Raw genomic sequence first — 26,796 nt, forward strand, 5'->3', positions numbered from 1 at the left:
TGATTTCTTTAATTACTTGCTGTACATTTGGTGTGCTGATACTCCTCCTTAAGTGTCTCCCCTTGGCAGCGAGTGATTCCTTCACTGTCACAGCCTGCAGAGACCATTAAACAAAGGCAAATTTATCTCTATACATCATCCCTAAATAATTAATGATTATGATGTACACTAAATTACATTTTTTACTAAATTAGATTGTGTTACTGCGTAGGTTACCTGTCGTAGCCTCTCCAGGCTAAGGATGTTCTCCACCTCCAGAACTCCCCGGGTGTATTTTTCTATGTAAGTTTCTCCATCCTGAGTCTCCTCGCTGTCCCCACGAGCAGCCATGAGAGCCAAGGTTTCCCTCTCCTCTGGCTCCTCCGAAGCCTGGAAGAAAAAAAAAGGAAGGAAGCTTAGAAAGAGAAGTTAAACTCCAAACACTGATAAAACAGAAGCAGAGTTTCCAACATACCTTTGGTATGTTGGAAACTATCTCATAAGTCACACTGCAGGAGTAAAGCATGTTCTTTAGCGACATTCTTCTCTTGAGGCTCTGAGTGAAACTCTGTAAGAAAAAAAATATTCAAATTATGTTGATCATTAAAACATGACAGACATCTGTAAGCCTAATATGTTCTTTGGGCTAACCTCCTTTGGTTACATCTAGAGTTTCAAGTATTAACCTGTTTGTTGTAGATGTTGACAGCAATCCTCTTGCGGAGCACCAGCTCCATGGAGGCAGGGTGGCTGAGCTGCACCGTGGCTTTAATGATCAGGTAGATGCGTTCATTTGGCGACGTGACCCGGTTGAGGTGAACAGAATCATGAATGGATGAATCCCAGGAGCACACTGCTGACACCTAATGAAATTTCAAACTTGTGTTTAATTTATTTAATTTCACATTTATCTATAGAAAGAATGTGTGGCAGTGGTTTTGTGACAGCACAGGGAGACACATGGATTACGATGGCATACGTGGACCGTAGCTCTGGGTTTGTCTAATTACCATTTAGACAGCATTTAGCGCAACGATTACTGTAGGGTTAGTCCTGCTCAACATCACACAAAAAGGAATAAAGATTAATTTCATTTAATTACTTCCTACCACACATGCTGCAACCCATCCAATTAGGCACACATAATTGTAGGAAAAAAGTTGCCCTAAAACCCTTTTATGTGTCAATTTGTGCAATTATGTGAGGAGAAAAACTTTATAGCAGCAATTTAGCAAATGAAGATAATTTAACATGGAGCCATAGTAAAACCAAAGACACACAAATTTATATGTTTAACAAAAATACTCTACAGAGTTGACTTACTTACAGTACATTCATTACACTATTGGATATCTGTGAGCTTCTCTAAGTAAGTAAAGGGAAAAGGCAAAAGAATAATAATGCATCATTATTATTATTATTTTTATTTTTTGACAGTTTTGGGCCTCCATAGAGTCTCTGAGTTGCCAAGAGAAACCAAATTGGAAACACTTTAATCTTTTTTTTTGTCTATGATTCAACTCAATTCAATTAAAAAATAATAATGTTAAAGTATTTTTGACCAGGAGAGGGCAGTAAAGTAACCGTTGTTACTTACCTCCTCATCACTGTGCCTAATGATAGGTAGATAGAAGAACTGGCTGCCGTGCTCTTTGGGCAGTATAGAGTTAACGCCTGCAGCATGTGGGCCGGTCAGCTGCTCGTTCACTGTCAGATTATCCGCTGGTGGCGTACAAAAAGAAGGCCGTTTGCATTTGTGAAGCCAGCGAGGAGTCTGTGAAGTAAAGTATGTGTCTGCCTTACCATTTAAATCCAGGAAGAGTACAGGAATGTGAGCTTCCATTCCTGCAGGTGGAGTCCTACAAGCAGTTGAACAACAGGGTATTGGTTCAAAAATAAAATTAAATAAAAGGCAACAAGAAGTTTTCATTTCTGAATGTTTTGTTTTGCTTGTTTTCACCAGTCTGCAGGAGCTCCCGGGATGCCACTACCAGGTGCAGGTACCAGCACTGCATTTCTCTCTTCAGTCAGCCCGACCCACTGCTCCACCAGCCGAGCTTCACGCTCAATGTCCTCCTCTGACTTCTCTACATGCAGTGAGAAGGATAGAAGTTAAAAAAGAAATGTTTAAAAAAAATGAGCAATCTTGTGATCAGGGCCTAAAACCCACCCTGTTTGTTGATGATTTTCTTGATTTGTTCGTCAAGATACTCCCGACGTTTGATTAGTGCATCTGACCAGCGCTCTCTAACACAGTTGAGATCCTCTTCCTGGAACCAAACAAAGAGCTGAATTAATGCCAGCTGGCTCAGTGAAGCAAAGGTTCTGCTACAGGGCAGAGTGAATTGTTACCAGTGGATGATGAGCGTGCACTGGGCTGATTTCTCTGAGGGAATACTGTAACTGCTCCCAAACACCCCCAGCTAATACTTTGGAAAAGTAACAGCTTTACCAAACCCAAGATGTTAAAAAGTAAAAGTCTTAAGCTCTCCAATTCTGGCTATAAAACAAATGTGATTTCACTAAATAAACACATACACAAAAGCTCTCCTTATCCCCCTTTTGCAATCGCACTCATCATTCACACTCGTTTGCATGCACCTCCTCGCACGCAGCCAAAGGTCCCCAAAGTCCTACCTGAATACATGGGAAGTATTTCTCTGACAGAGCAGCAGAGAGTAGATTCCCCTCTGCAACATCCCCAATCCCCGAAATACCTCAGAGCCAATCATGTTACGCTTCTGCAATCAGCACACTCTCACAATGCAAAGTACTGTAAATCATGCAGCCATGCAATGCCCAAGTGATTAATTGAGGCGTATTACTTCTGCAGCTCTTCAGTAGTGACAAGCAAACAGTAGCATTAGTGCGCAAAACCTGAGGGGAAAGGCAAGAGAAGGCGGGACAAGATTCTGGCAGACATGCTGCTCCCGGAAGCTCAGGGTGAACCTGTAATTTGTTCGTTTTTATTCTAGGAGATGCCAAAGAGTTGTTGGTGCGACTGGTAATCACAACACATCAGAATACATCCACGTGTGCAGCTGATGCAGATGCTGTTTAATAAAGCGCTTCTTTAGTCGGCAGGGACCTCCTGCCTCTCATGCCCTCAGCACAAGGCCTAGTCACAAACACGTGATCACATCGGTTGGTGTCCTTCATGCTGCAGTGTGAACTAAAGGGTGAGCAGCAGCAGCAGGAGACTCGAAGGGTACCTGATAACTATCCATATCGTCTTCCACCTCTCTCTGGCAGGAGAGAACACACTGAGTCAGATGTGGAGAAGCAGTAAAGGCCTTCACTTGACACGTCAGATGAAACCAGTTGTTTCTCATCTAGCTTACTGTGAATTTCAGTGACGTTTACATCCATGCTCACATACTTTTTTGAGTAAATAGTTATATTTATAACAAGAATTGTCAATTTCATAGTTAATTTGAAAAAAAAAAAAAAAAAAAAAAAAGGGATTCTGTGACTACTGAATTAACAAGCAGCCCCTTTCTATACCCCACAACAGAACTGCGACACTAACAAGTCTTTATTTTCTTGACCAACTCTATGCTGGCTGCCAGCTACCAGGATGGACCAGTCTAGGCATGAAAGCTGAGAAAGACTAAACATAGTTTGGCTGAATTGGTGTAATATTGTGTCTTTGTGGTATGAAACAAGTAGAATGTTCCCCAGAACATCTTCCTGTTTTGATACAGAAACATCTAAAGGCAAATTACCATCCTAATGAAGCCAGCACAATAGGCTCATAGTCAAAGTCCATTTGTGTGCATGTGGAAAAACGCAAACATGTGCATTTTGCAGACCTGGTAGCTGTCGAGCGGTCTCTGTAGTTTGGTGGAGCGAGCCGACACACACCCAATAGAGACAGACAGAACAGCCTCCACCAGCAAGGGCAGAGTGCCTGAGTTCTGGACCGGTTTCACGGACACCTGCAGTCTCCTGGAGTGACCCTGTTTGAAAGAAATCATAATCACATAATTAATTTTTATCCTCTTAAATGTGTGTTTAGTCTAAAGCAGCCAGCCCGACCTGAAGGAAACCTCCTTCATAGTTTTTCTCTGACCTGTCGGAGTTGGAAGACTCCTCCTGTGCTGATGTCTTTCCCAGGTTGCAGCTCCACAGATGCATACTCTCCCTGCTCATTAAGCTCTTGGATGGCGATCCACAGCTCGATCCGGCGAGACACGTCGCTCCACCTTGAACATGTAACAGCTGGGATTAGAATCAATTTTATAGAAGTGCAAAAATGTCAGTGCAACATGTGATGCATCCGACCTGTCCCGGAGCGTCTGGGTCTTGGCTTCCAGTGCATCCAACTCCCAGAGAGAACGACCATTCCCAGCACAGCGATGACCCCACACTTCTATGGCCAGCGCTCCATCTGATATAAACTCTAAAAACTCATCTGTCACGTGCACAACGTAGTCCTGGGAAAAGAGTTTGGGGTAGAGAAGATGAAAGTTACTAACAAAAGTTGCAAGAATGTAAAATGTCTCCGAAACAAGGCATTAAAAAAAACCTCGAATGAAACAACAAGCAGCTCATTTTTCCAACCTTGCAGTGATCAAACTGGACCGTGAACTGAGCATCTGGGCTTCGAGGGGATGGTCTATCTGGGCTGACCATGGGAGGAGCCACAGTGGGCTCACCATGCTCCCAGAACATGTACTGACAGAAGACAAAGTTGGACAGGTTGAGCGGCAGTCCTGTGGCATCCCTGATCCGCACCTACAGCAGCGAAGACAGGATGAAGATTGAAGACTTTGATGTTTTTTTAGAACTGAAATCTCGCCGTGCACCGCCTGCACAGATCCGTTTTGAAATCTTTGGTTAAAATCCACTGATGGTTCACTCGTACCCTGCAGGTGAGCCTTTTGGCCATGTGGACGATCTCTCCGTTGGTGTCCATGACCTCGTAGCAACTATTTTCACTGGAGTTCTCCGAAGAGTCGTCCCCACTACACAGGCGCTCTGGTACAGCTCCACTCACTCGCATCAGCTCAACGTGCAGCCTGCCTGCTACCTGTACATACAAGCAGAAGGAGTGGGACAAAACCTAAACCGTTTGAGAACTAATCCATGTATCCAGAGAAAATTGGCCATTTTTTATTCATTTTAACCAGTATGCTGATTTTTGTTGGTCTATATCTTTTCATATGGACATAAAAGTACTGTGAATTATGAAAAGCTTTTAAATATATAAGGACTAAAAGAATAAGACTAATTGTACTAACAGCCCACATGAGAAGTGTGTGATCTAGTACCATATCTTCATTTTATTAAGCATTAACTAGTAAAATAATAAAATCAGGGCTTCAAAAGGGGAATTCACGAACACAATGACTGACGTCACAGACAGCAAGTCTACAGTGTGCCCTTACCTCTCCCTGCTGGCTGATGATGGGGACAGCGTACTGCAGCTTGACATCATGGAAAAGGCACTCGAGAAAAATGTTGGCCACCCCAATCAGGTTGTGGTTCTCTTGCGCCTCGTAGAAAGGATCACAGTGCTTACTGCTTGCTTTGTTATACTATACAAAGGAAAACAAAAGAACATACTTTTAATTACTTTCCCGCTTCCTTACTCATTTTTTCCTGTCTCTGGTCCTTTGTTACTCACCGTTTCCTCTGTGCCCTCTTTCCAGTCTCTGTAGTGGTCTCTCATGTCTACAAGTTTGTTCTCCAGCTTTTCAATGGTCCAAACCTGGGTCCCCTTCCCTTTCCTCCGCACCTGAATGGCTGGCTCGCTCACGATAGCGCCACGCTACATTAAAGTGTCACATTTTAGATCAGATTACAAGATATTCACATCCTCCCTAACCCTAAGCTTAACCGACCAAAACACTGAAATAACCGAATGAAGTGTAATCGTTTCAAAAAGGTTCAGCAGTCTGACCTTACGGTTGGCGCTGAGGTTGGCTGCAGGAATCTGAAGGGTGACCTGATAATCGGTGAGTTTGTTCATCTCCTCTGCCAAAAAGTTGGCTTCTCGCACCAAAGTGTTGGCTTTGACAACCTGCTCTCTGAGTCGGGAAAGGCTCTGGCGAAAAAGCTCATCCCTGTCACAAAGAAACAAATACACAGAGACGCATTTTATAGAGTTTGATCTTCTCGTGTCCTGAGTGAGTAAAAGAATCATTAATTCCTTCCACTCAGATTTGACTTCTTTTGGCATTTTTATGGTAGAGAAAATTGTGCACTATAGTTTGTATTTGTGTGGGCAACAAGTATGTAAAAGTAGAAAAAAATATACATCTAAATTATTATATACTAGTTTCATCTGTGGCTACGTATTTATAATTTTGATGTCAACATCTTAAGTAGCATGCCTATATATTTTATATGTATGAGGCATCATATGTGTGTGCGAGCTACACTAACCGCTCCTCCGTCCACAGTCGCAGCTTGCCGTGCGGTGCGTGCGTTGAGAACGTGAGGCGGTCGCTGCTGCTGCGGTGATGCTGTGAGGTTTTCTCTGGAGACAGCTGTTGCCGCAGCGACTCCAGCTCTCTTTCGTACATCATCCTTTGCTCCTCCAGGGCCGTACGCTTCTCCTCCAGATACTGCTTCTCCAACACCTGGACCACATTCTGCATGGGGTCTACATACAATTAAAAACAATTAATTGTATGTATTGCAATTAAAAACTTATTAAAAACATGCACTCACTGTCTGTTGTTAGCTACACCGCTCTGTTTCAGCTGCTTGTTAACATAAATATCCAATCAATCAATCACACGGCAGCAGCTCAGTGCATTTAGGCATGTAGCCATGATCAAGACAAAGAACAACTGCAATGTGAAGTTACTCAACAGAAATGCAAATATTAGTTATTATCAGTATCATCACAGATTAAACTACTGTTCTACTCATGAACACTCACTGAATTAATATTCATGAGCTGCTAGAAACTGTTTTTCTTCTGAGAATAACTTCATTATTTGTGGCATTACACATGGATACTGTAAGTCAAATAGAGAAATACTTTTTTTCCCTTTATTCAGAGGATTAAACCCAGTAATACAGGAATGGTATTTTAAAAGGATGTTAGGATACAGTCAGAGTTTCTGGAATGAGCTGGCAGTTCATAAAATATGTACATGGTCCCAATCATACCATTGTTTCCAAGAGTCTTCATTATGACCTCCATCTGGGCAAACTCATAAGTGTAGTCTTGCTCAGAAGAGGCCTCGCTGGCTGTCTCGATGTCTGCCTCGACGAAGCTCTCTCTGGGAGATGCTCTCTCCAGCTCCTTCAAACGGTCCCGCCGCTTTCGTTTAGGCAGATTGATCCTGGAAAGCAGCGCAAATATCCAGTCAGTGACTTCATAGCTGTTCACACGCTTGAATGTGGCAACAAAAACAAAGGACTCATACCTGAAGAAGTGATTATTTCCCCATAAGATACGGTCTCCATGCCACAAGTGTACTAATGAATCAATCATAGTTCCATTCACACAGGTCCTGCAGAGAACATACATTTATATTTTATTGTTGAAGAATTGTATTGTAACCTTCAGGTTTTCAAGGGGAAGAAGCAGGCTAATCGAGTAGGAACAATGGTTTTTTAGGGGGAGGGAGACATGCATCTGATATCAAAGTGAGGGGCTCAGATCATGAGATTCCTGTGCAGTGAGGTCATGTGAAACTCTGAGGTCCAGTCATCCAAGAGCGCAGATCACAGACAGAAACACAGACACTTAGTATGTTGGAATAAGTTGCACGACAGCTCACCTGGCATTCCCTACTGGCATCAGGGTGACATCACCATCTGGGCACACCTCCAGGACGCAGTGCTCTGGCTGTATCCCGATCCCAAAGAGCTGGATGTCCTGAGATGTGTCTGCACCCACACGCGTGTGCTCCTACACACAGGTGCAGGAAAGATTAGGGAAACTACATTGGCAGATCAGGATGTAATTACATCTCACCCTTCTTATCCAAATGTTCTGGCCATAACCACAAAAGGCTGCTACCTTTTATCTACTGAACTGATTTGAACTAAAGTAGTGAAAAAAACAATAAACACAAGAATACGAATTTGGGAAAATGACAACTAGACATAAAGAAAAAAATCAGGCCTAAGCAAAAAAACATGTGTGCCGAGGGGGCGTTGTAAAACAAACATCCTAGCTTCTAAAGGATGTCGTACCCTGCAGCGAACGAACCTATTTCACATTACCATAGTCATTCCACACTGATATGCCAGGCTGGCCTGCAGGAACTAGACAAAGGCCTGTTGTTCTGTAAGCTGTGCAGATTGCTGTCTCACATGCCTCAGCGCTCACACATCCAACTAGACGGCTGGCTGTTCCACTTCAAAGTCCAGACCTGCTCTTACTGAACTTCTCTCACGACAACATGTGTGCTTCAGTGTGTGTTTCAGGGCCTCTGTCAGTGCTAAATATTACTGCTGTGGTATGTGGCGCATGAAGAGACTCACTGTGAGTGCTTAAATAGTAAACTGCAGTATTAGCGAGTGACTGAATAAGTGACTAACTGGGTCTTTGTGGCAACTAATGAAGAGTACAAGGGGATCTTTTTGGCTTGTTTTCCACCATATAGGCGTTCTGGTCTTTTGCAGTCACTATGAGCAAAACGCTACAGTGATTATAATAAACATCATAGGAACATCTTGCTCTATAATTCTGAAAGTTAATTCACAGAGAATTAATAAAGGACAAGTGATTAGGTTTCACTATAGGACATAAGATGACATGAAAACACAGTAACCAGCTGTGTCCCCAGCTCTGGTCTGGGAGCATTTCATCAATGCTAACCATGATATTAGCCACATTAGCTCATTAGCTATCAAAATGCTAACACTGACATCACAAATAAAAGAACCAGTCCATTTACCAACTGTATACTTAAGTCTCACTTTAACATTAGGCACTCGATTTTCTAAACCCCCCAAAAAAATCATACAAATATATGTCTGTAAAACTTTATTTTTTTATTAAAAATGTCCTCTTGGAACTTTAGAAATTTAAATCAGTTTAAATTTAATATTTAAAATCACTGGGATAATCACAGAAATGCAATACGGCAATGCAGTGTGAATAATCTCTATCTTTTTTTCTAAGAGACTCTTAAACTTAAGTAACAGGGCAGATCCAGGCTATGTGTTTAAACTAATTAGACTCACTGTTAAAAACAAGCTGTATGCTATATTTGCATTAAGCAAAGAAATTGTTGAGTAGTATATAATCCAGTGTGATAATATCAACAGATACTTTGGGTCTTGGTCCTCTAGCATCATATTGTAAACCTGCTGTAAAGAACCTCGGTGCTTTCATTGATTCCTTTCTGAAATTAGATTTGCAGATTAAATCTGTGCCCTTTTAGCTTTTAGTTTCTTTTTTTAAACAACCTTGGCAAGGATATCCATGCTTTTATCACGCCCAGACTGGATTCCTGCAGTTTGTTTTTTATGTCAGCTTTTGCAAGGCACTATTATCATGAATGCAGTTGGTCTAAAATGCAGCTGCTCGACCCCTGACTGGTAGACAGACACATGAATGCATTTCATCTATCTTAGCATTGATTAGGATTCATTTTTAAATTTTGTTCACTTATAAGTGCTTGCATCAGCATATCTCTAAGTAACTATTCGTCATGTTACAATTTTACATGCTCAGTGCAAGACCAGGTGACTCGACTGGTGACTTAACTCTAAACACCAAACTAGCTCTTACAGCTAACTGATCTTTTGCAGTTGCCTAACTCTCAGACTTAAACTTAAAAACTTATCTTGTCTTATGAACCTTTTTACTTTAGGTCTAATTTACGACTGTGTGTTTCTGTAAACACTAGAGATTGATTTTAATTATGTTAATTACATTCCTTATTGTTTTTAAATTACTGCCTCCTCATTGTTTTATTGATTTCTGTGCATCACCTCGGATAGTGCCTGTTGTGCTTAAATTTGCTTTATTAAAAAAAACGGCTTGACTGAGGAGCTGAGCTTGGAAAAAAATGACATTGCAAAAACAGCATTACCTTCAGGTAGTAGACCAGCAGCTCATTTAGGGCAGGATCAGCATTCAGATTGACCAGGAAACACTTGTCTTCACCCACTTTAATCCCAGACGTTTCCAAGGAGATGCCCATGCTTTCCAACTGCTTCTGACGCTCCTGAGAACATGGATAATAACAATGTAGCTGTTCATATAAACACACTAAATTAGAGTTGAGGTTTCACAGTTTTCATGAGTAAGGAGTTTACAGTGGCAATCTCCTCTGTCTTTCTTAGCTTCTCCTCCCAGGTGACTGTCATCTCTTGGATGAGTTTCTCAGACTCCTGCAGTTTCTCCTTCAGCTCAGGAGCCTTCATGGACTGATGGGAATAAAAAAAATGTAAAAAAAGGAGAATAAGTCAGAGTCAGATGTCTGGCATAATTTATTCCTAATTGAACAGCATCTGTGGTTCAACCTCTCTTCTCACCTCGGCCTGAGAGAGCTGAACTTTCAGCTTCTCCACCTCTTCCCTGAGCTCTCTGATGATCCGAGCGTTGGGGTCTTCATTCACAACGGCATGGTTGACGATTCTCTTGGCCCTGTCGGCGTAACGTAGAGTGGACAAAGTCTCCTCATAATTATCAGCAGCTGGACTCACCGTTGCTATCATGGCGGTCTTGCTGTTTCCGCCAAGGTTGTCCTGAGTTTAAAAAAAAAAAATCACAAGAAGCTGTTAAAATAGACTTTCATGACAAGTTACAAAAGAACAACCCAAACAGAACGTGGGTCAAACCTTCAGTAGCCAGGTGAGCACTGAGTCTCTGTAAGGCACAAACTTGGCCTTCCCCTTTCCTGCAGACTGATCAGCCAAAGCAGAAATCACACATCCTAATGTGGTGAGAGACCTAAAAACCAAACAAAGATACATTTAACCTGATAAATGATTGGACTTTATATACAGCTCATATACAAAATAAAAATGTTCTCACTTGTTTATATTGCTTCCTTCTTTGAGTCTCTCCCCAGCAGCTCCAGTCTTCGACACACGTTCACTTCCTGCCAGGTCAACCAGACTCATTTTGCTCACTTTCTCCCCTGAATTCTGTTGACAGTCACAGTGTGCCCAGACAAATATATTTAATTAATAAACAAATGTTTGTCCTTGTGAAAAAAATGATTGTAAATGTGTGTGAAATAAGAAAAAACAAAAAGACTTACTCCAGACTGTAGATCATAGAGCGTTTGCGTGACAATGATACTGAAGACGGCGTGTGATCGGCTGCTCTCCTCATTCATGTTGGTGGCTGCAACTGTGCGAGATTTGTTCCCCTCTGACATCAACACCTCAATGTCCTAAAAAAAACAAAAAAGAGGAAGGACAGCAGAACTATTTAAAGTGTTTTTCTTGCTCAGGCTTTGAGCACATTTCGGTGGCTAAATCTTTAAAATGATAGTTGTGATAGATGTGCACATCTGGCTGTATGCAACTTCATTTAATTGGGTCACAACTGAGAGAGGGCCAAAGCTGTGGGAAATCCATTGGACTAATATCAGGCAGAGCAGAGCGCAGAGGAGCAGGGCGGAGGTGTTTAAACGTAATTATGGAAGGGCCTGCCAAGGCTTGGCATACGCACTACACAAAACCCCATGACTACATCCCACATCAGGAATATGTGTCACTGGAGTCTCTGCGCTTGGGAAGGTTTTACACAGCGAGGTTATTCCAAATGTAAATCAGTGGTTTGGCGACTGAAGATACAAAGTAATTTCTTCTGGATGTTATAAATCATGTTTATGTGGCTCTGATAGAGGGTGGATATCGCCTCATTTCTGGTCGCGGCATGATGACAGACGGGTGAAAGACTCACCTCAAAGCTGGTCACAGCCAGCTGAGACAGACCGTCCACATACGGACCAAAGACTTTGTGTTCCCGAACTTTCAGGGACTGTCGGCTCCTTCAAAAAATAGAGAAGGCAACACAATGAGTAAAAGAGAACAAAGAAGCACTCTGAAGAAACTTAAAATCTTTTATTAAATACATACAAGCTGTAGTATGGAACTGTAACATATACATGAACATTTATAAGAATCAAAGCTTTTTCAAAGGGAATAATACGTCATTTTGATTAAGCTTATCAGCACCAAATAGATTTCCTGTGATTCACAATGCAGCAGTGCTTTAAATCTGGTGTTTGTGGTAACATTCCCACATTGGAACACCAGTAGAGATGGGTTCACAACAGGTTGAGAGCAAGGCCAAACAAAAATACACACAGGTGTGGATTTTTCTTGTTTAAGGCATACACCATGGGGAATCATCAGCAGTGTAAACTCACTGGACACTTTATTAAGAACTTGCTTGCTGGACCCCCTCTTATCTATGCTTAATGGCATAGATTCAACAATCTACCTATGATTCAACTTCAGGGATGTTCAGCCCACATTGACTTTAAAATGCGGGATTTGAATCTCCCGTTCCACCGCATCCCAAAGGTGCTCTACTGAATTGAGATCTGGTGACTATGGAGGTTATATGAGTAAAGTGAAGTCATGTTCACAAAACCAGTTTGAGATGATCTGAATTCTGTGTGGTCTTTTGCGTTTGTGGGCCATCTGCTTCAAGGTTTGACGTGCTGTGTGTTCAGAGATGCTCTTCTTTTGTGGCAGGCACCTTACTGTAAATTGCGCTACATTTAACACCAAAAAGCATGCCCTATGTTGCACCCAGTGTGTGTGTGATAGTTGCTAGGATGGTTTATTTATCTGGAAAGAGAAGGGGAGATGTTATCAGAACAAGTGCATAATTGGCAGGGGTGGAGAGCTTAAAGATAGGAGCTAAAACTTTGTTTCTATCCTGTTGTTCTTTACTCTGAGGACTACTCTGAGTGTTTAGAGCTGAGCCCCACATACTCCTGCTGCACAATAATACTGGTATTTTAGCGAAACACAGCTGAACTGAAATTCACAGCGCGTCACATGGAAGATCCCAACAGGAGACAGATACAAGGATAGGTCTTGTTTTCCTTTTTACAGTGAGCAGAGTGGGCTCCAGTGTTTCAGGCTTTTTAGCTATATTTCTACACAAAGACCAGTACACAATGAAAACATCTCTGCATGTCTGTTTTTAGCAGTGAGAACATGCAAGGCAAACTCTGTAGTCACTACTGCATAACATTTGTCCATTAACATTGAGGGGGTAGGGACAAATAAGTAAATACTTCAGCCTACTCCTTTTCAAACAAATAATGGAATGATATTTTGTAATGATTGTGAAGGCACATGTTTGAAATGTTTGAAATAAAAATGAACTGAACTGAACTGAACTGAACATGAGCGTAACAATATCTTAGGATTAAGGCTAGTCAAATTAGTATGTGCAATATTCACTTTCTTCTTCAGACACACAACCAAATCACGTCCACCCTTGACTCCTGTATAGCTCCGCACCTTTGATGGAGATGGCAACCGGTTTAATCACATTTATTATTGTAAACAGATTGCTTGGAAGATTTCAGCTTTGTCTTAGTGCCATTTTCTCACCATCTTGATACATCAGACTTGGTTTGAAGATGTCTGTCTGTCAGTGGTCTAACCCACCCCTGCTTTATACAGTACTACAGCTAACGTTTATTCCTATAACTGACAGAGTAAATTAGGATGCAAGATCAAGAGCATCTGGAGGTTACTATATACGTGACAGGAAGCTGCATCTTTTGACATCTGCAACTCACAGAGCGCTGCACTGTAGTCTGTTTCTGGCGCTCGGCTCGCAGCAGCTCTGACCGCTCTCTCGCTCACGGCTTTACTACCAGATCTCCCCGAAACATCCCCATTCACAGCTCACCCTTCTTAGCAGTCTGTCTGCCAACCCACATCACACCACAGAGGCGAAGAAAGCAGCACTGTCAGAGGACGACACTGGCTGCTGTTCTGCAGGAAATAACTGGGCTTCCTACTCACATCATTCTATCGCCATCCCCCCATCCTGGGTACTAGACACAACAGAGCTATAAAAAGAGACACAAACCAGAAGACAATGCGAGCTAACGGACAGATCACTCTCTGCTTGAGCTGGAGAGACTGAAGAGAACGAGAAAACAACTCCATAGTTTGTGAAAACAGCCGCGTCTTGTCGCCCCCAGGTCCGAAAGCTGCTTCGGTGAGCTGGAACATGTGTATTTTTAAAAGCAAACATCAAACTCACCCTTTGGGATCCAGAAGGTCACGGACTTTCTCATTGTAGATCTCCATGTAGGAAACTTCCACCTTAAAAGAATGGCCTTCGTTTGCCTCCCTGTGGACCCTCTCAAACAACGAGCAGCAGAGTCGAGGAATTAAGCCTGGCTGCTCTCCATTGCCCATCATGGAAAAGGACTTGCCTGAGCCTGGATGCACAACAGAGTCACACATAAGTTGCCAACTTCAGAAAGCGAGTTAGTTAAGTGTAGTTAAGTGTAGTCTCTGCTATGGCCACAAGTACATCTGGAGAATAATTGCCATCATCATCGTGTTGCAAAAAACGAACATGTAAAGAATGAGTCTCCAGCTGTGCCAGCAGCTGTGTCAGGCCACATTTGTGCTTGCACATTTGCATATACTGGGTGTACAATGGATTTCCTTTAGCATGTTAGCATGCTAACATTTGCTTATTAGCACTAAAAATTAAAGGTGATGGGAGCACGTTAAAAGTGAAACTTCTTAATTCATTTCAAATCACTTCACATCATTATTTACGATTTGTGATCTAAGTTAAACTAAGACTGTCCAGAAGTGTCGTCATCACTCATGTGCTGCTTGCAGGATGTTGCTTCAACCAGATGATTATATCGGATTTGTTTTCTTTCTTTCTTCTAACTGATGAGCGTGCAGGTGTGTCCCTCTAAGACAGGAAGCAGGAAAAAATAGCTAATGTGCTTTCAGGGCGAGGGAGGAAATGAAGTCATTCAGTTACCTGTTTGTCCGTAAGCAAATATGCAGGCGTTATATCCCTGGAATGCATTTTCAAGTATCCCCTCTCCAAGGCACTTGAACACCACCTCTTGACCTTTCAGAGAAAGACACGGTCACCATGGAGATTATGGTAAACAGAGGAATAATTGTGTCACACAGGGTCAGAGGCCACGTCCTTTTAAGGATCCAGCCTCTGAGTTAATACACAGTTATACTGTATAAGCACTAAGATCACACATACTGTTTGGCTGTCTTAGTACTAAAAAAAAACTCTATAAATGGAGTGACAAGGGGCACAAAGGGCCACGAAACAGTGAATAAGATTCATGAAAGGTGGCAGATTCCTGTCTGGTCATGTGGAAAATGCAGAGCTGTGTAGAGAAAACTCTTGTGCTGCTCACTGTCATGCCCCTGCTCAATGGCCCAGCTGTTTAATGAGCTAAATAAAGCCTTGGCTCGGGCCCTTGAGGCAGCCCTTAACTGAACAGATTGCCTTGTCGGTTCAGCACAAAGGAGATGTAAGCTTAACATTTCCATCGGCTAAACAAGAGTTATTTGACAAACACAAAGTATCCTCAATTATTATGTAAATCCGCCTCACACTGGCAGTAATAATCTCTTTTATGAAGATGTTACAGAAACTGCAGCTGAGGAGAAAGAAGAAAGCGACTTTACCGGGTTAGCCGGTGCACGGCAGTGTAACAGTGGTGGATAAATACATAAACACAATGATAAATGTGTGTGAACAACTGTGATGCCACTATAGCAGACATACGAGTCCAGACAATACAAACACAACTGCCTTGTTGATTTTAATTCATTCACTCAAAATGCTAATTTTCATATACACCTGTACTATACTCTGATTTGCATGATGCAAAAACAGCCTGCCATCATGCAGCGAGCTTCTTTGCCCTTGCAATGGTAACATAAAGCTCTGCAGCAGGTCTTTGCGTGGCACATAATTTGAGCTCTCTGGTTGAGTAAAGGATTGTTTTTCTGTTTTTTTTCCTAGCCTTCACATTTGTGACTCACCGGCATATTTGGGAACGTTGGACTCATCCATGGACCAGAAACAGTGGTCAAATGCGAACACCTGCAGAGGCGACAGCACAGGGAGTGTAAACACACACTTGCCCAAGCATGTATAGTACAAAATAAGCCAGTCTCTCTTAGTGGTGGTCGTCTTCTAAGGTTCACAGGATTGATGTGCAGTACCATGTAAATCAGCAGGACTGAGCTTGTCTGAGTGAGTAAGAGGAATCCTAACTGAGCATTGTTCGAAGTAATGTTAGTTAAGATCGCATCATGTCTGTCTGTACAAATTCACTCTCAGCTGTTTTGTCATAGTGGCTGGAGTTAAACGAATTCATAAATCAGGGTCAGCGCTCCCCAGAAGAAATTCCAGCACTCAGTGACCCTCATCTCCAAGGAGACAGAGGCATAGCTGTTCCACTTGGTGCGGGCTGGGTCTTAGCCCTCTAAGTCCCACAACACAGACTTCTGCAGCAGCATGCCCTTCTATCACCCAGGCACCTGCAAGTGCTCTGGATACATAACACACAGAGAGGATACTCTTTCTGGGGAAAGAGCATTAGTCAACAGCCCCTCACAGACAGAACAGCTCCTCTTACAATGTATCTGTTTATGCACTTGACTCCATATTTATCTGCTGTATCGTTCTTAAATGTATCCTTTAAGCAACTGCAATGCAAGTCACCCATTACATATTTTTGTTTGCTGTTGCAACACCTCATTTGCCTAATTTCTAGAAATGCATTACCTGTGCCAGCGCTCAATCCAGAACCATTCCCACACATTTCCAACAAAAAAACAACCCCCCCAAAAAAGACTGCAGTTGTCATGGCACCATGTACTCACTGGACCCAAGAGTTGGAAAGACTGAAATCAGCGAATATAGGAGGGGCTACTGCAGGAACTTCACTGATGTTTGGGAGATGCAGCCCACAGATATTGTATTGCCAAAGGAAATTACCCTGAGATTTGTGATAATGTAATGCTAAATAATATCATAACATTTTCTCCATCGATGGAAAAGAGGTTATTTGTGTTGATTCAAGAAAGAAGCACTAGGACAAAAAGTGTGGCCTGAACTCGGTAATGGGAGCTTTATATATGCTTCTCCCTCCATTTGCCTTAAACCTTTAAAATCAGATTAACATTTCAGTCTTGATCTGATTTTTGAAGTTTTTAGGCAGATTTTTGGTTGCTTAAGCAGTCATCTAGCTTGTATTTAGGATAAAAAGCTTAAAATTATAATCATTATATTCAGGATTTTAAAAATGCATTGCAGATTTTTTCGGATTATCGTTCATATGTTTTTTTCCACATCTGTATTATTGCAGCCTATCTTGGTCAGGACCAAAAAGTCCACATATTTTGTTCGCTTGTGTTTTTCTGATGTTAGAAGAGTAGCTGCCGTCCTGTCAATGGTACAATTCCTGGCTTTAGTGCTCTGCCAAAACACTTTTCTCTACACAAATACCCCATAATAATTGACCTTTAATCATAATAAGGGCCACTGGCCAGGGAAGCAGTGGTTGCACAGTCAGCATGGGAAGCACTGAGATCACTGAATGCTTTGAAAGCAAGACCTCCTCTTGTGACTTCAGACAAGTGAGTGGGTGCCATTCAAAGGAACAAAAGTGCCATCATTCTCAATTAAGGCTGGTTTGGTAACTAGGGCTTCAGCCTCCTTTGGCCTGTCTCTGTCGGGCCTGAGGGTGTGACTGCACCACAAATTGTTTTAGACTGGACAATTACTATTAATCAGCAGTGCAAATAATGATGCAGCTGAGGCGCACAAAGCCCTTTTTGTCATTTCTAGTATGAAAACTGTCCGAATGTGATTGGACTGCAGCGTCTGTTTCCCCAGTAGACGGCAGGGAGAATTTGAGTGGCACTATAGCTCAGCAGACAACCACGTGCTTGTCTAGCTGAAAGGTATTATAGGGTAGCTCGGGTTCACAGGCCCCAGAGACCATGCACACCCGTGGCCCGGACTAGTGCTCCCCTTGGTCCAGCCAGGGGCTGACTGTACTGAGCACAAAGCCCGTCCCTGGTGTGTGAAACATCTCTGAGCTAGTCACCAGCGTGTTGTCAAGGGGGGGGGAAAGTGGGGGTGCACTCCAACAATGCAGCTTTGAATGTGCGCACACACTGCCCCAGTGTCCGCGCTCATCCCTCTCTCATTGTAACGCCTTTGTGGGTGTTCACGAGATCTTAGAGCGCTGACACATTCACACGGACATCTATCCGGCTCCTGCTGACCAACCAAACTACTAAAACACCCTCAGTCATGTCCCTAGAAACAGCAGTGGACTGAACTGTGCAGGATGTCTCTCAGCTCCTCGGGGGAGAAGCGCTGCTTGTCCCGCATCCTGCTACTGAATGATCTGTGAAGTCACTATAAATGGAATTCAGCTCTGTTGATGTCAGCAGGTTGTTTTGTAGAAAAAGAAACAGATAAAACATACATACCTTAGGTTGTTTCCTGGTGAGATTGAGGGGAAATAGTAGGAACCCAGCAGATGAACCAAAAACAGAGAAAAACACAGAGAAATGAACATAGTTAGCAAACAATTTCACAGTCAGAACTTGATATCCACAGTGCTCTGAAAAAAAAAGAAACATGTAACCTCAGTTCTTTCTTTGAAATTCCTTCTTTGACTTCTTTCATTCCTTCTATCATTTTCTCACTCACTCATTCATTTCCACATTGTTGCTTTTCCTGGTGGGAGCTGGTGCTGTGATTGGGTTCATAATTGGGCCAGTGGAGTGTGAGGAAGGGAAGAGATTTAGGATTCAATGTCCCACTGACTCTGCTGAATAAATAGCTCTTATGCCTGTGGACTTAACACAGAGGCCAGCTTGGGGAAGCTGCACTGTGCATTACAAGCTCCCGGAACTAAGGACAAAAGTGTAGCATATATGGTTCTAACATATGCAGGATTATTCTCTTAATTGGACCAGTCCTCATCTTACAGTAAGGTACAGCCTCTACGGTGTGTGGTTAATTAAGAAATGCATGCTCCACAATCCAGTCCTTCAAGATTCAGCAGATAACTCCTGCAGAAGTCTTCTGGCACAGACACAAAGGTGGGCATCACCTTCACACAGTAACCAATACAGAGCAGAAGCTTTGGGAAGACTGAAACACTGCACCAATGTTTCTCACACAAACTAAGCTGAGTCACCGACAACGGCAGGGCCATGGAGTGCTCAGCATCCATTTAAAAATAGCCTCTGTTTTTGTTTAATTTCTAAGTTTCAGAATAATAGAAAATCAAGGGGAATAGATAAAGAATTAACTGTGTTTTAGCTCTTACGACAGAAGAGTGTGGTTGAAGAACAAAAAGCAAGAGGGCCTCATCTGGGTTCATACCCTATATCTAAATCTGGGCCACTTACAACACTGAGACTTGGTCTTAATCAAAGCACACAGAGACTGCAGCAGGCAGTTCCCCTCCACCGGCCAGTCGCTCCATACTGCAGCGCAAAGAGGGGACGCCCAGGAAGCGCTACAGTATGACATATGCAGGCTATGTGGGTCTCCAGACTAGAGGGACTACAGATAAGGTCTTCATGCATGCTAAACTGAAAGGCAAAATTTAAATTAAAAAACATGGCAGAGATATGAAGATGGAGTACTGATGAAGAACAAAAGGAGAAAATTGAGGAGGAGTGGAAAGAGAGAGCCAGAGACACACACTTGATGATGAAAAGATGAAAGACTCGCTGTTTTTGAATGAGTGCACTCCACAGCAGAATCTCCACATCTGCAGCATAAACTAAGCAGCAGTAACAGGGGCTGCTGCAGTGGTTTGGCGGCTCATGCTCACTGTGTCATCTACTGTATGTACAGTTAATGTATCCAGTTACGGCATGCTGGGAATGCTGAACAAGACAATAGGAGGAACTGTTCGTAACTGGCTATATTTAGGATTTCATAGAGTTCCTACTTCCTTGTCAAAATCTCACAAGACATTCATTTAATTCCAAACAGCTGACTTCATTTTAGCCTCCTATTCAAAACGAGTCCCTAACCTCCTACCCTATCACAGCCAAGAACTCCTTCTCAGTAAGTTAAAACACACTATCCTCCAGTTCTCCCCCTTTGCTTTGGACATACTCTCTAACTGAAAGCTGTCTTCCCTGACATTGATCTCACAACATATGAAGTCACATTTGGATGTGTAAATACTTCTAATGATGCTTCCTGCACAGAAAAAAAAATTTTTTTCAGGCTATAGTTGTCAAATGTAGTAGTTTATATTACAACACTCAAGCATGAAGCCCACAGGCAGTCTGCTAAATAATCAGCATGGATGTCAAGTTATGTCTTGAGGGCTTATTAAAGACTATGCTGTGGTTGGACAGTACAAATGTGCGACACGCATGTATGGCACAGAAGTGCCAGGTGGTATCAGGTTATTATCCCCTCAGAGGCAGATGCACTAAGCCACTGCAGCCTCAGCAGGGCATGAATGAAATCTAAAGCCCTTTTCAGACATGGCAAATATAACATTTCTGCCTTCGTCAGTTTGACTTAGTGCATTCTGTCTTTCAGATATAGTCCACTTTTGCATCATCCAGACACACCCATGGCAGTGTGCACACAATATTTGCAATCAAAGCAAAAAGACTTTTTTGCACTTGTGTCAACAAGCAGTAACTGTGGTGATGCGCAACCACACTTTTGAATATTAAGATCTCTCCACCATTAAGAGCAGGGTTTCTCCCTGCATGCATGCTGCATGGTGGTGCTGCGCAGGCTGACCGCACCCTTCACACACAGGCTTGGCAAGAGAGAGAGAGAAAATGAATCATAAAGAACTCTATTAACCTTAATGCAAACATGAGGTAGTTAGATGAAATTATTATTGTGTGCATGCTTTTGCTGTTTAGGTCACTCTCTGATGAGCCGAGCAACTCACAAAATGAGCGACAATGTGACATGTTGTGTATTGGAGGCCAAACAATTCAAAGGCCTGACCAGCCGTTGTTGTGAGTAGGGTGCTCAATCCGACATACTGCAAAGCTATCATCCTCATGTACCACAGCACGTACATTAGGGACTTAAAAATCCTGTCAGGATGGGTAAAGTGTGTCTCTGTGCTTCCTTTTAGGGGAACGCTTAGGTTCCTGCAACTCCAGCTACCTGATGCCAAAGCACCCATGTATGACTAACTTGGCCAAAGGGAGGAAACTGGCCTCTCACACTGCTATGACTCTCCTCCTGCACGTGGTGTGAGATAGATTAGAGGAGAAAATATCCTCGTTTCTTGTTAAACGATAAGAAATATCACTTCAATACCAGACCGTGACCAGTTTCAAAGATAGTCTGGAAAGGGTCTGACAGATTTTTGTGGCCCTTTCAGCTTAAATCCATGGGTATGGCAAAAACGAAGGTATAAAAAGTGGGAAATCAGCACTGGAATTCGCCCCCCCCCCCCTGTGGTTATGGAGCAAGATTAAGGCCACTGGGTTATCGTGCCACTGAAAAATGCACTCTTCTAAACCAGCAGACAACACATCAGATTAATGTACTGTATTATCCACCCACTGAAGCAGAGATCTACTCTAAAAAATTACATTCTATTCCCACAAGCTCACACAATTATTAGACAAAATAATGAGTTTTTATTGTATCATTTAATACAGTAGTTTCTAACAGTATATATACTACTTGCCATTATTTACTGAGATTCCTCAGCAGCCTTTCAAAGACTTTATGATGACATAATCCTGCTCAACAAATGGAGTATGGAAGAGGTCCCCCCATTAAGACTCCACAGCATTCATCCCCTCTGCACATACTCTCGCATACACATAACATATTTTGCTGCCGCTCCCACACGCATATTCGAATTCCTCCTCTTGATCTATGGTTGAAACATCACTCCCCCATAACACACACACACACACACACACACACATACAATCTTTTCACCTTAATTTAACCACACATATGACTTTTCCCCCGGTAAGCTTCTGACATGCTTCAAGACAATTAGATTTCAGCAAGCTCTAGAGCCAAACACAATTTTCAGACTGTGTGTGTTTAAGTGTTAGGTTAACATTTCAAATTGCCTGCCAGTAAGTTTAGAACCGGACATGCCTGTCCCCGCTCAAAGCAGAGGTCATCTTGCTGCATAGACACCAAGCAGAGTTACAGTAGAGGGGTGCTGGGGATGGGTGCTGGGGGGGGGGGGGAGGTTCCCATGTAGCACCCAGCCTTCATGCATAACTGACCACACTGTCAAGAAAAATGAGTACAATCCCAAAATAAAACATGACAAATAACTGTTAAGAGCTTTACATGCTGGACAAAAACATTTCCAACGCAGCACTGAAGGAAGATAATTTGTTAATGAGAAAACCAGATTTAGGCTACTGAGACAACTAATTCATATCATACAAGCTCAGACTTTGTCAGCTAAATATGCAACATCTTGGTTAGTGTTGGACCCTTTAACAGGACCGCAACTCAAATTCTCTACTGCAAACGAAAGCCTTGCATTTAAAATGCTTCCTAAGAAAAGCATAGACTTATCAGCTATGTGCACATTAATGTTTTGTCATGTATGTGAAAGCAGCTTTTTGCCGTTTTAGCAGCTGAGGTAAAGCGACTATTACAGTTTGACACTGTAGTGCACTGGTCCCCACAGCATAAAGTTTATAAGGTACAGACTGAAAAACTAGAGATTTTGGTCCATATTTACATGACAGCATCTCACAGATTTGTCAGCTGCACATTCACAATGCAAGTCTTTGGTTCCACCAGATCACAAAGGTGCTGTATTGCACTGAGATCTGGTGACTGTGGAAACAATATGAATAGAGTGAAGTGTCATGTTCAAGAAACTAATCTAGCATTAACAAGGTATTTTCATTTTTTTGGACCACTCTCTAAACCCTAGAAATGGTTGTGTGAGGAAAATCCCAGTAGGGCAACCGTTTCTGAAATATTCAGACCAGTCTGTCTAGCACTGGCAGCAAGGCCATATTCAATGTCACGAAGTCCCCTTCCTACCCCATTTTGATGCCCAGGTTGAACTTCAGCATGTCGTCTTGACCGTATGTATGACCCTAAATGCACAGAGCTTCTGCTGTCTGATTGGCTGATTACGTGAGGCTTTTTTGTGAAATAGTGTTACTTAAGTATTCACAGCCATTTAAATTACACCATTAAAGCTCTAAGGCCAAAAAAGGGGTGACAATTCTGTTAATGTAAACTGCAAATTGATCAGTAACACCTGCACACAGTTTTGTAAAGCAGTGATATTGACAGGTATTAAAAAATCAAAATACTGAATGCACTAAATGATCATTTTTTAAAAAGCCTAAAACAAAGGAGTCCTTGCATCATTGTTCTAAAAGCTAAAATTAGTCTGAAAATATTTGGAATGAGCGGCTGGAGAATATCATATCACTCATGAAGTCATCAACATAACTTCAGGACTTTTTCTGTATCTTGAAACTGCTGTTGCTAAGCGACGGTGGTAAACATGGAGGGCGAGTCAACCAACCAGCCTCATGAGTCAAAGTTGGAGTATGAAAGGCGAATTTACGATCTCCAAAACAACCCTTAATGAAGAGCACTGTCACCAGCAGCACACGTGATGCTCATACCAACTGCTGTGTGGTACCTCGAGGTTTCCATAACAAATGTTAACAGCAACATATGATGCAGGCAGGGTCTAATTTGATCCTCTCTGGCATTTCTGACAACAATGTGACAAGGTGGGTCACCAGGCTACGTGTGTGTATGCTAAAACACAGACCACATCTACTCTTAAATCCAGTAAGTTCCAAACAAGCCAGAAAAGAAGTGCAATTCATCAATTAGTTCGGTACAGTACTGAGCAAATGAAGAGAAAAGGAAGTGACACATTTACTACTGGGACACACCGCTCATGAACCCCATCTGCCTGCTGGATGTCACTTAGCTGAATAGATCTGGCATATGCCGGGCGAGGATAATAACAAAAGCCAGAGTGAGAATGTTTAAGAAGTACAAATCACATCATTAATGTCATTAATTGGAGGCAGAAATGTAATTTTAACAGAGGTATGGGCTTGAATGGCTCCACTTCCACAGAACGAGACCAAAAGCAAGTCCACAATAAAACACTACCTCATTATGAAAGCAAACAGAATATAACAAGCAGGCTCAAAAACTTCAAAAAGGCCTCATCTCAGAGAATCACGCCAGGAACAAAAACCAGAATAATTATAGAAGAAAAAGTGTTTGAGAGTGAATTTTCACAAATACTGCCTGTAGAATTAGAGGCCACATGTGAGATTAATGAGGCACAGGCCTGACAAAGAGGGAAGGCACCATCTTTTCTCAATTCCGGATCAAGATGTAAACAATGTCCCACCCTCTAAACAAACAGGGAACAGTCCTCAAGGGAATGTAATTGTTATATCAGCGTGCTGCTAGCACTTTCTCCTAATAGCAAAGAAAGCAGCCTTAAAGTGAAAATCTGTGCTGATAGTGTGCAACTAACTGTGAGAATAAGATTTTAATGTTGATTATTGGCACATGAGAAGCACCAGTGAAAAAACAAAGAGAGCATTCCTGAGGTCGGCCAGTGGACAAAGCAGCATTGTCATTTAGTAAAGGCTTGTTTTGGAAATCTGGATGACACTTGTTGATGTGCAACGAAGAGAAAATGTGACCAAGGCTCTAAAAAAAAACAGTGCACTGTCATGTCTACCCAACACCTTAGTGCAGAAAGCCCAGTGTCTTTAGTAGCTGTGTTTTAGTGAGGGTTAGCAAACAAATAAAGTTCTTGGATGCTAAAAAGCATTAGTAAAACATAGGATGATTACATTTAAAGGAGACATTTGAGATTCTGGAAAAGTTTGAAGAGATTTTGATGAAAAGACTGCTAGTAAACTTCACGTCTATATGGTAAATATTAAAAAAATATGTTAAGCCTAGCTTAGCATGAAGGCTAAAAGCAGCTAGCTAACGCCACATAAAGGTAAATTAGTTTTTAAATATATTGTTTTGTTAATTACTGTGTGCAGCTTGTAATACAGGGTGTGATATGCTGGGAGGATGGAGAGGAATCCCTCACCTACTACATAAACTGCTTTTTGTTTTGTGTTTTATCTAAATAAAATGTATTTCCCCCTCTGATTTTTAGCACTGCATCTTGAAACAGTCTATAAGGCAAACAACAATGAAATCAGAAACTGACTTTCACTTTCAGCACTCCTGATGGGAGATGACACAGCAAACATGGAGGCGATCTGGATCCCATTCGGTTTCAGCTTTTTATTCTTCCACCTTCACACCAATGCTGCTTCAACATGTAAACTGCAGCTAATTAAATAACAGAGAAATGAAACTGATTCAGAGTTGAATCTGAGGCCCATCAGGCGGCAAAACACATTACAGAGTATTTCATTATATTAATAAGAATTACATTTAATCCAGTTAAATTATTTATATGGAAGTATTACAGGTGTTGCTTGATTGGATTTTTAATTATTATTAATTGCAAAGACAGTAAGGGTTGCAAAAATCTTCTCGGAACAACATTTTAAAGTTGAGTTCCTTATTTCAAAAAAATGAACATTTAGGAAAAATAGAGAAATCAGGACATTCGGGACCAAATTACTCATCTTTCTGAACATATTTAAAAGAATGTATTTGTTCATGAAATTTCAGAAGCAGCAGCGGGTTTTTTAACTGAAGCTGCACTCCACACCGCACAGATTACATATTCAAGTAAGCAAGATAACACTAGTAAGTGCAGATAAACCCAATTGAGCTCTTGTGACCATCGGAGATAAGAAGAGATTAGACGTGAAATTACAAGCTTGGGGACAGACATTATCAGATAAAGACATGCTTCCACTAATCATCTTGAAATGCAGGACTGCAGAGCTAGAGTGACATGGGGGATGAGAAGCCCCAAAAACTTGCATATTCGACAGGACAAAGACAAATGCCTTCTGAAAAAAAATGACCACATGGAAGACAAAAGGCAGCACCTCCATGTGACATAAAACAGACTCCATTGCGTCTGTCTAAAAAGTGATTGTGGTTAGCTCTTGTCTTTTCCAATAACTGTGCATCTGAACAAGACAAGCAAGAGATTTACATAAAGCAGATTTTCCAACACAACATGACCTTGTATTCAGTTGTTGCACGTTGACGGACATGCTGGGACTTGATAGATGTAATATGGCTCTATTGTGTGAGTCGAAGGGAGTTTTTTTGGTCATATTGCTCAGGCACTCATCCCCTGTGCAGACAGCAGCCTCAGGTATTTCACTGCCTGTCCACCCCCACCCTGATTGTGACTGACTGTCACATGAAAACTAAACCTTTCCCAGATTCCTGTTTCAAATATGCCATTTGTGCCAGCTTAGCAAGCAGACGAAAGACGAACCTTAGGAAATTTAACCTCTAGCCCTGAAGTCATAGCCCACGTTTCATTTGCAAACCGCTGAGCTTACTCTTCAATTCTCAGGGAAACAGGAGAGTGGGGTGGGAGTCATGAGTGTGTAGCCATAATGTTCTGTGGTGCAGAGGCTTCAAACGAAATCCTTTCTTTAAATTCTTTACATGAGTCACGTTTTTAGAGGTGTTGTCCAACCTGATAAACTCATTCACTCGATTCCACCTCCCAAAAAGACATCATTTCTGTATTTCATCAGACTGAAGCAATATTAAAAAATTTTAGGCACTGAGCAAAACCACTGAAGCAAAAAGAGTCTCACTGAGATCCAGATGTTGTCATTTTTTTCCATTTATAAATCCTGAATTTCAAAATATGCAGCCAAAGATATAAACAAAATACCTATTAAATTAAGACGTGTCTACATTAAAAATATCTGTTACTGCTTATCCCA

At 42.0% G+C, this 26,796-nt stretch overlaps 1 protein-coding gene across 5 annotated transcripts in view; it reads right to left on the reverse strand.

Moving 5' to 3' along the window:
* kif13a (kinesin family member 13A) overlaps positions 1–26,796 on the reverse strand; it is a 39,067-nt gene that overhangs the window by 9,590 nt on the left and 2,681 nt on the right. For 2 of the 5 annotated variants that reach the window (XM_085422776.1, XM_085422773.1), the window contains exons 3-34: positions 18,400–18,412; positions 15,934–15,994; positions 14,900–14,992; positions 14,153–14,333; positions 11,816–11,903; positions 11,166–11,300; positions 10,937–11,049; positions 10,741–10,852; positions 10,435–10,647; positions 10,216–10,326; positions 9,990–10,124; positions 7,722–7,852; positions 7,365–7,451; positions 7,105–7,280; positions 6,370–6,589; positions 5,885–6,047; positions 5,609–5,752; positions 5,370–5,519; positions 4,847–5,011; positions 4,543–4,716; positions 4,264–4,415; positions 4,052–4,184; positions 3,792–3,938; positions 3,192–3,224; positions 2,150–2,249; positions 1,940–2,066; positions 1,783–1,838; positions 1,577–1,701; positions 666–842; positions 455–547; positions 217–369; positions 17–94 (exon numbers count right to left, since the gene is read on the reverse strand). In XM_085422776.1, the coding sequence (XP_085278902.1) occupies positions 17–94; positions 217–369; positions 455–547; positions 666–842; positions 1,577–1,701; positions 1,783–1,838; positions 1,940–2,066; positions 2,150–2,249; positions 3,192–3,224; positions 3,792–3,938; positions 4,052–4,184; positions 4,264–4,415; positions 4,543–4,716; positions 4,847–5,011; positions 5,370–5,519; positions 5,609–5,752; positions 5,885–6,047; positions 6,370–6,589; positions 7,105–7,280; positions 7,365–7,451; positions 7,722–7,852; positions 9,990–10,124; positions 10,216–10,326; positions 10,435–10,647; positions 10,741–10,852; positions 10,937–11,049; positions 11,166–11,300; positions 11,816–11,903; positions 14,153–14,333; positions 14,900–14,992; positions 15,934–15,994; positions 18,400–18,412 (4,039 nt within the window). The remainder of the gene's footprint in view (positions 1–16; positions 95–216; positions 370–454; positions 548–665; positions 843–1,576; positions 1,702–1,782; positions 1,839–1,939; positions 2,067–2,149; positions 2,250–3,191; positions 3,225–3,791; positions 3,939–4,051; positions 4,185–4,263; positions 4,416–4,542; positions 4,717–4,846; positions 5,012–5,369; positions 5,520–5,608; positions 5,753–5,884; positions 6,048–6,369; positions 6,590–7,104; positions 7,281–7,364; positions 7,452–7,721; positions 7,853–9,989; positions 10,125–10,215; positions 10,327–10,434; positions 10,648–10,740; positions 10,853–10,936; positions 11,050–11,165; positions 11,301–11,815; positions 11,904–14,152; positions 14,334–14,899; positions 14,993–15,933; positions 15,995–18,399; positions 18,413–26,796) is intronic. The other 3 variants (XM_085422777.1, XM_085422775.1, XM_085422774.1) reach the window with 2 other exon arrangements.

This window comes from Rhamphochromis longiceps, linkage group LG11, assembly GCF_057381845.1.
Source record: "Rhamphochromis longiceps isolate RC_006_pf linkage group LG11, R_longiceps_female_GT1.1, whole genome shotgun sequence".
In the NCBI taxonomy this organism is placed as follows: Eukaryota; Metazoa; Chordata; class Actinopteri; order Cichliformes; family Cichlidae; genus Rhamphochromis; species Rhamphochromis longiceps.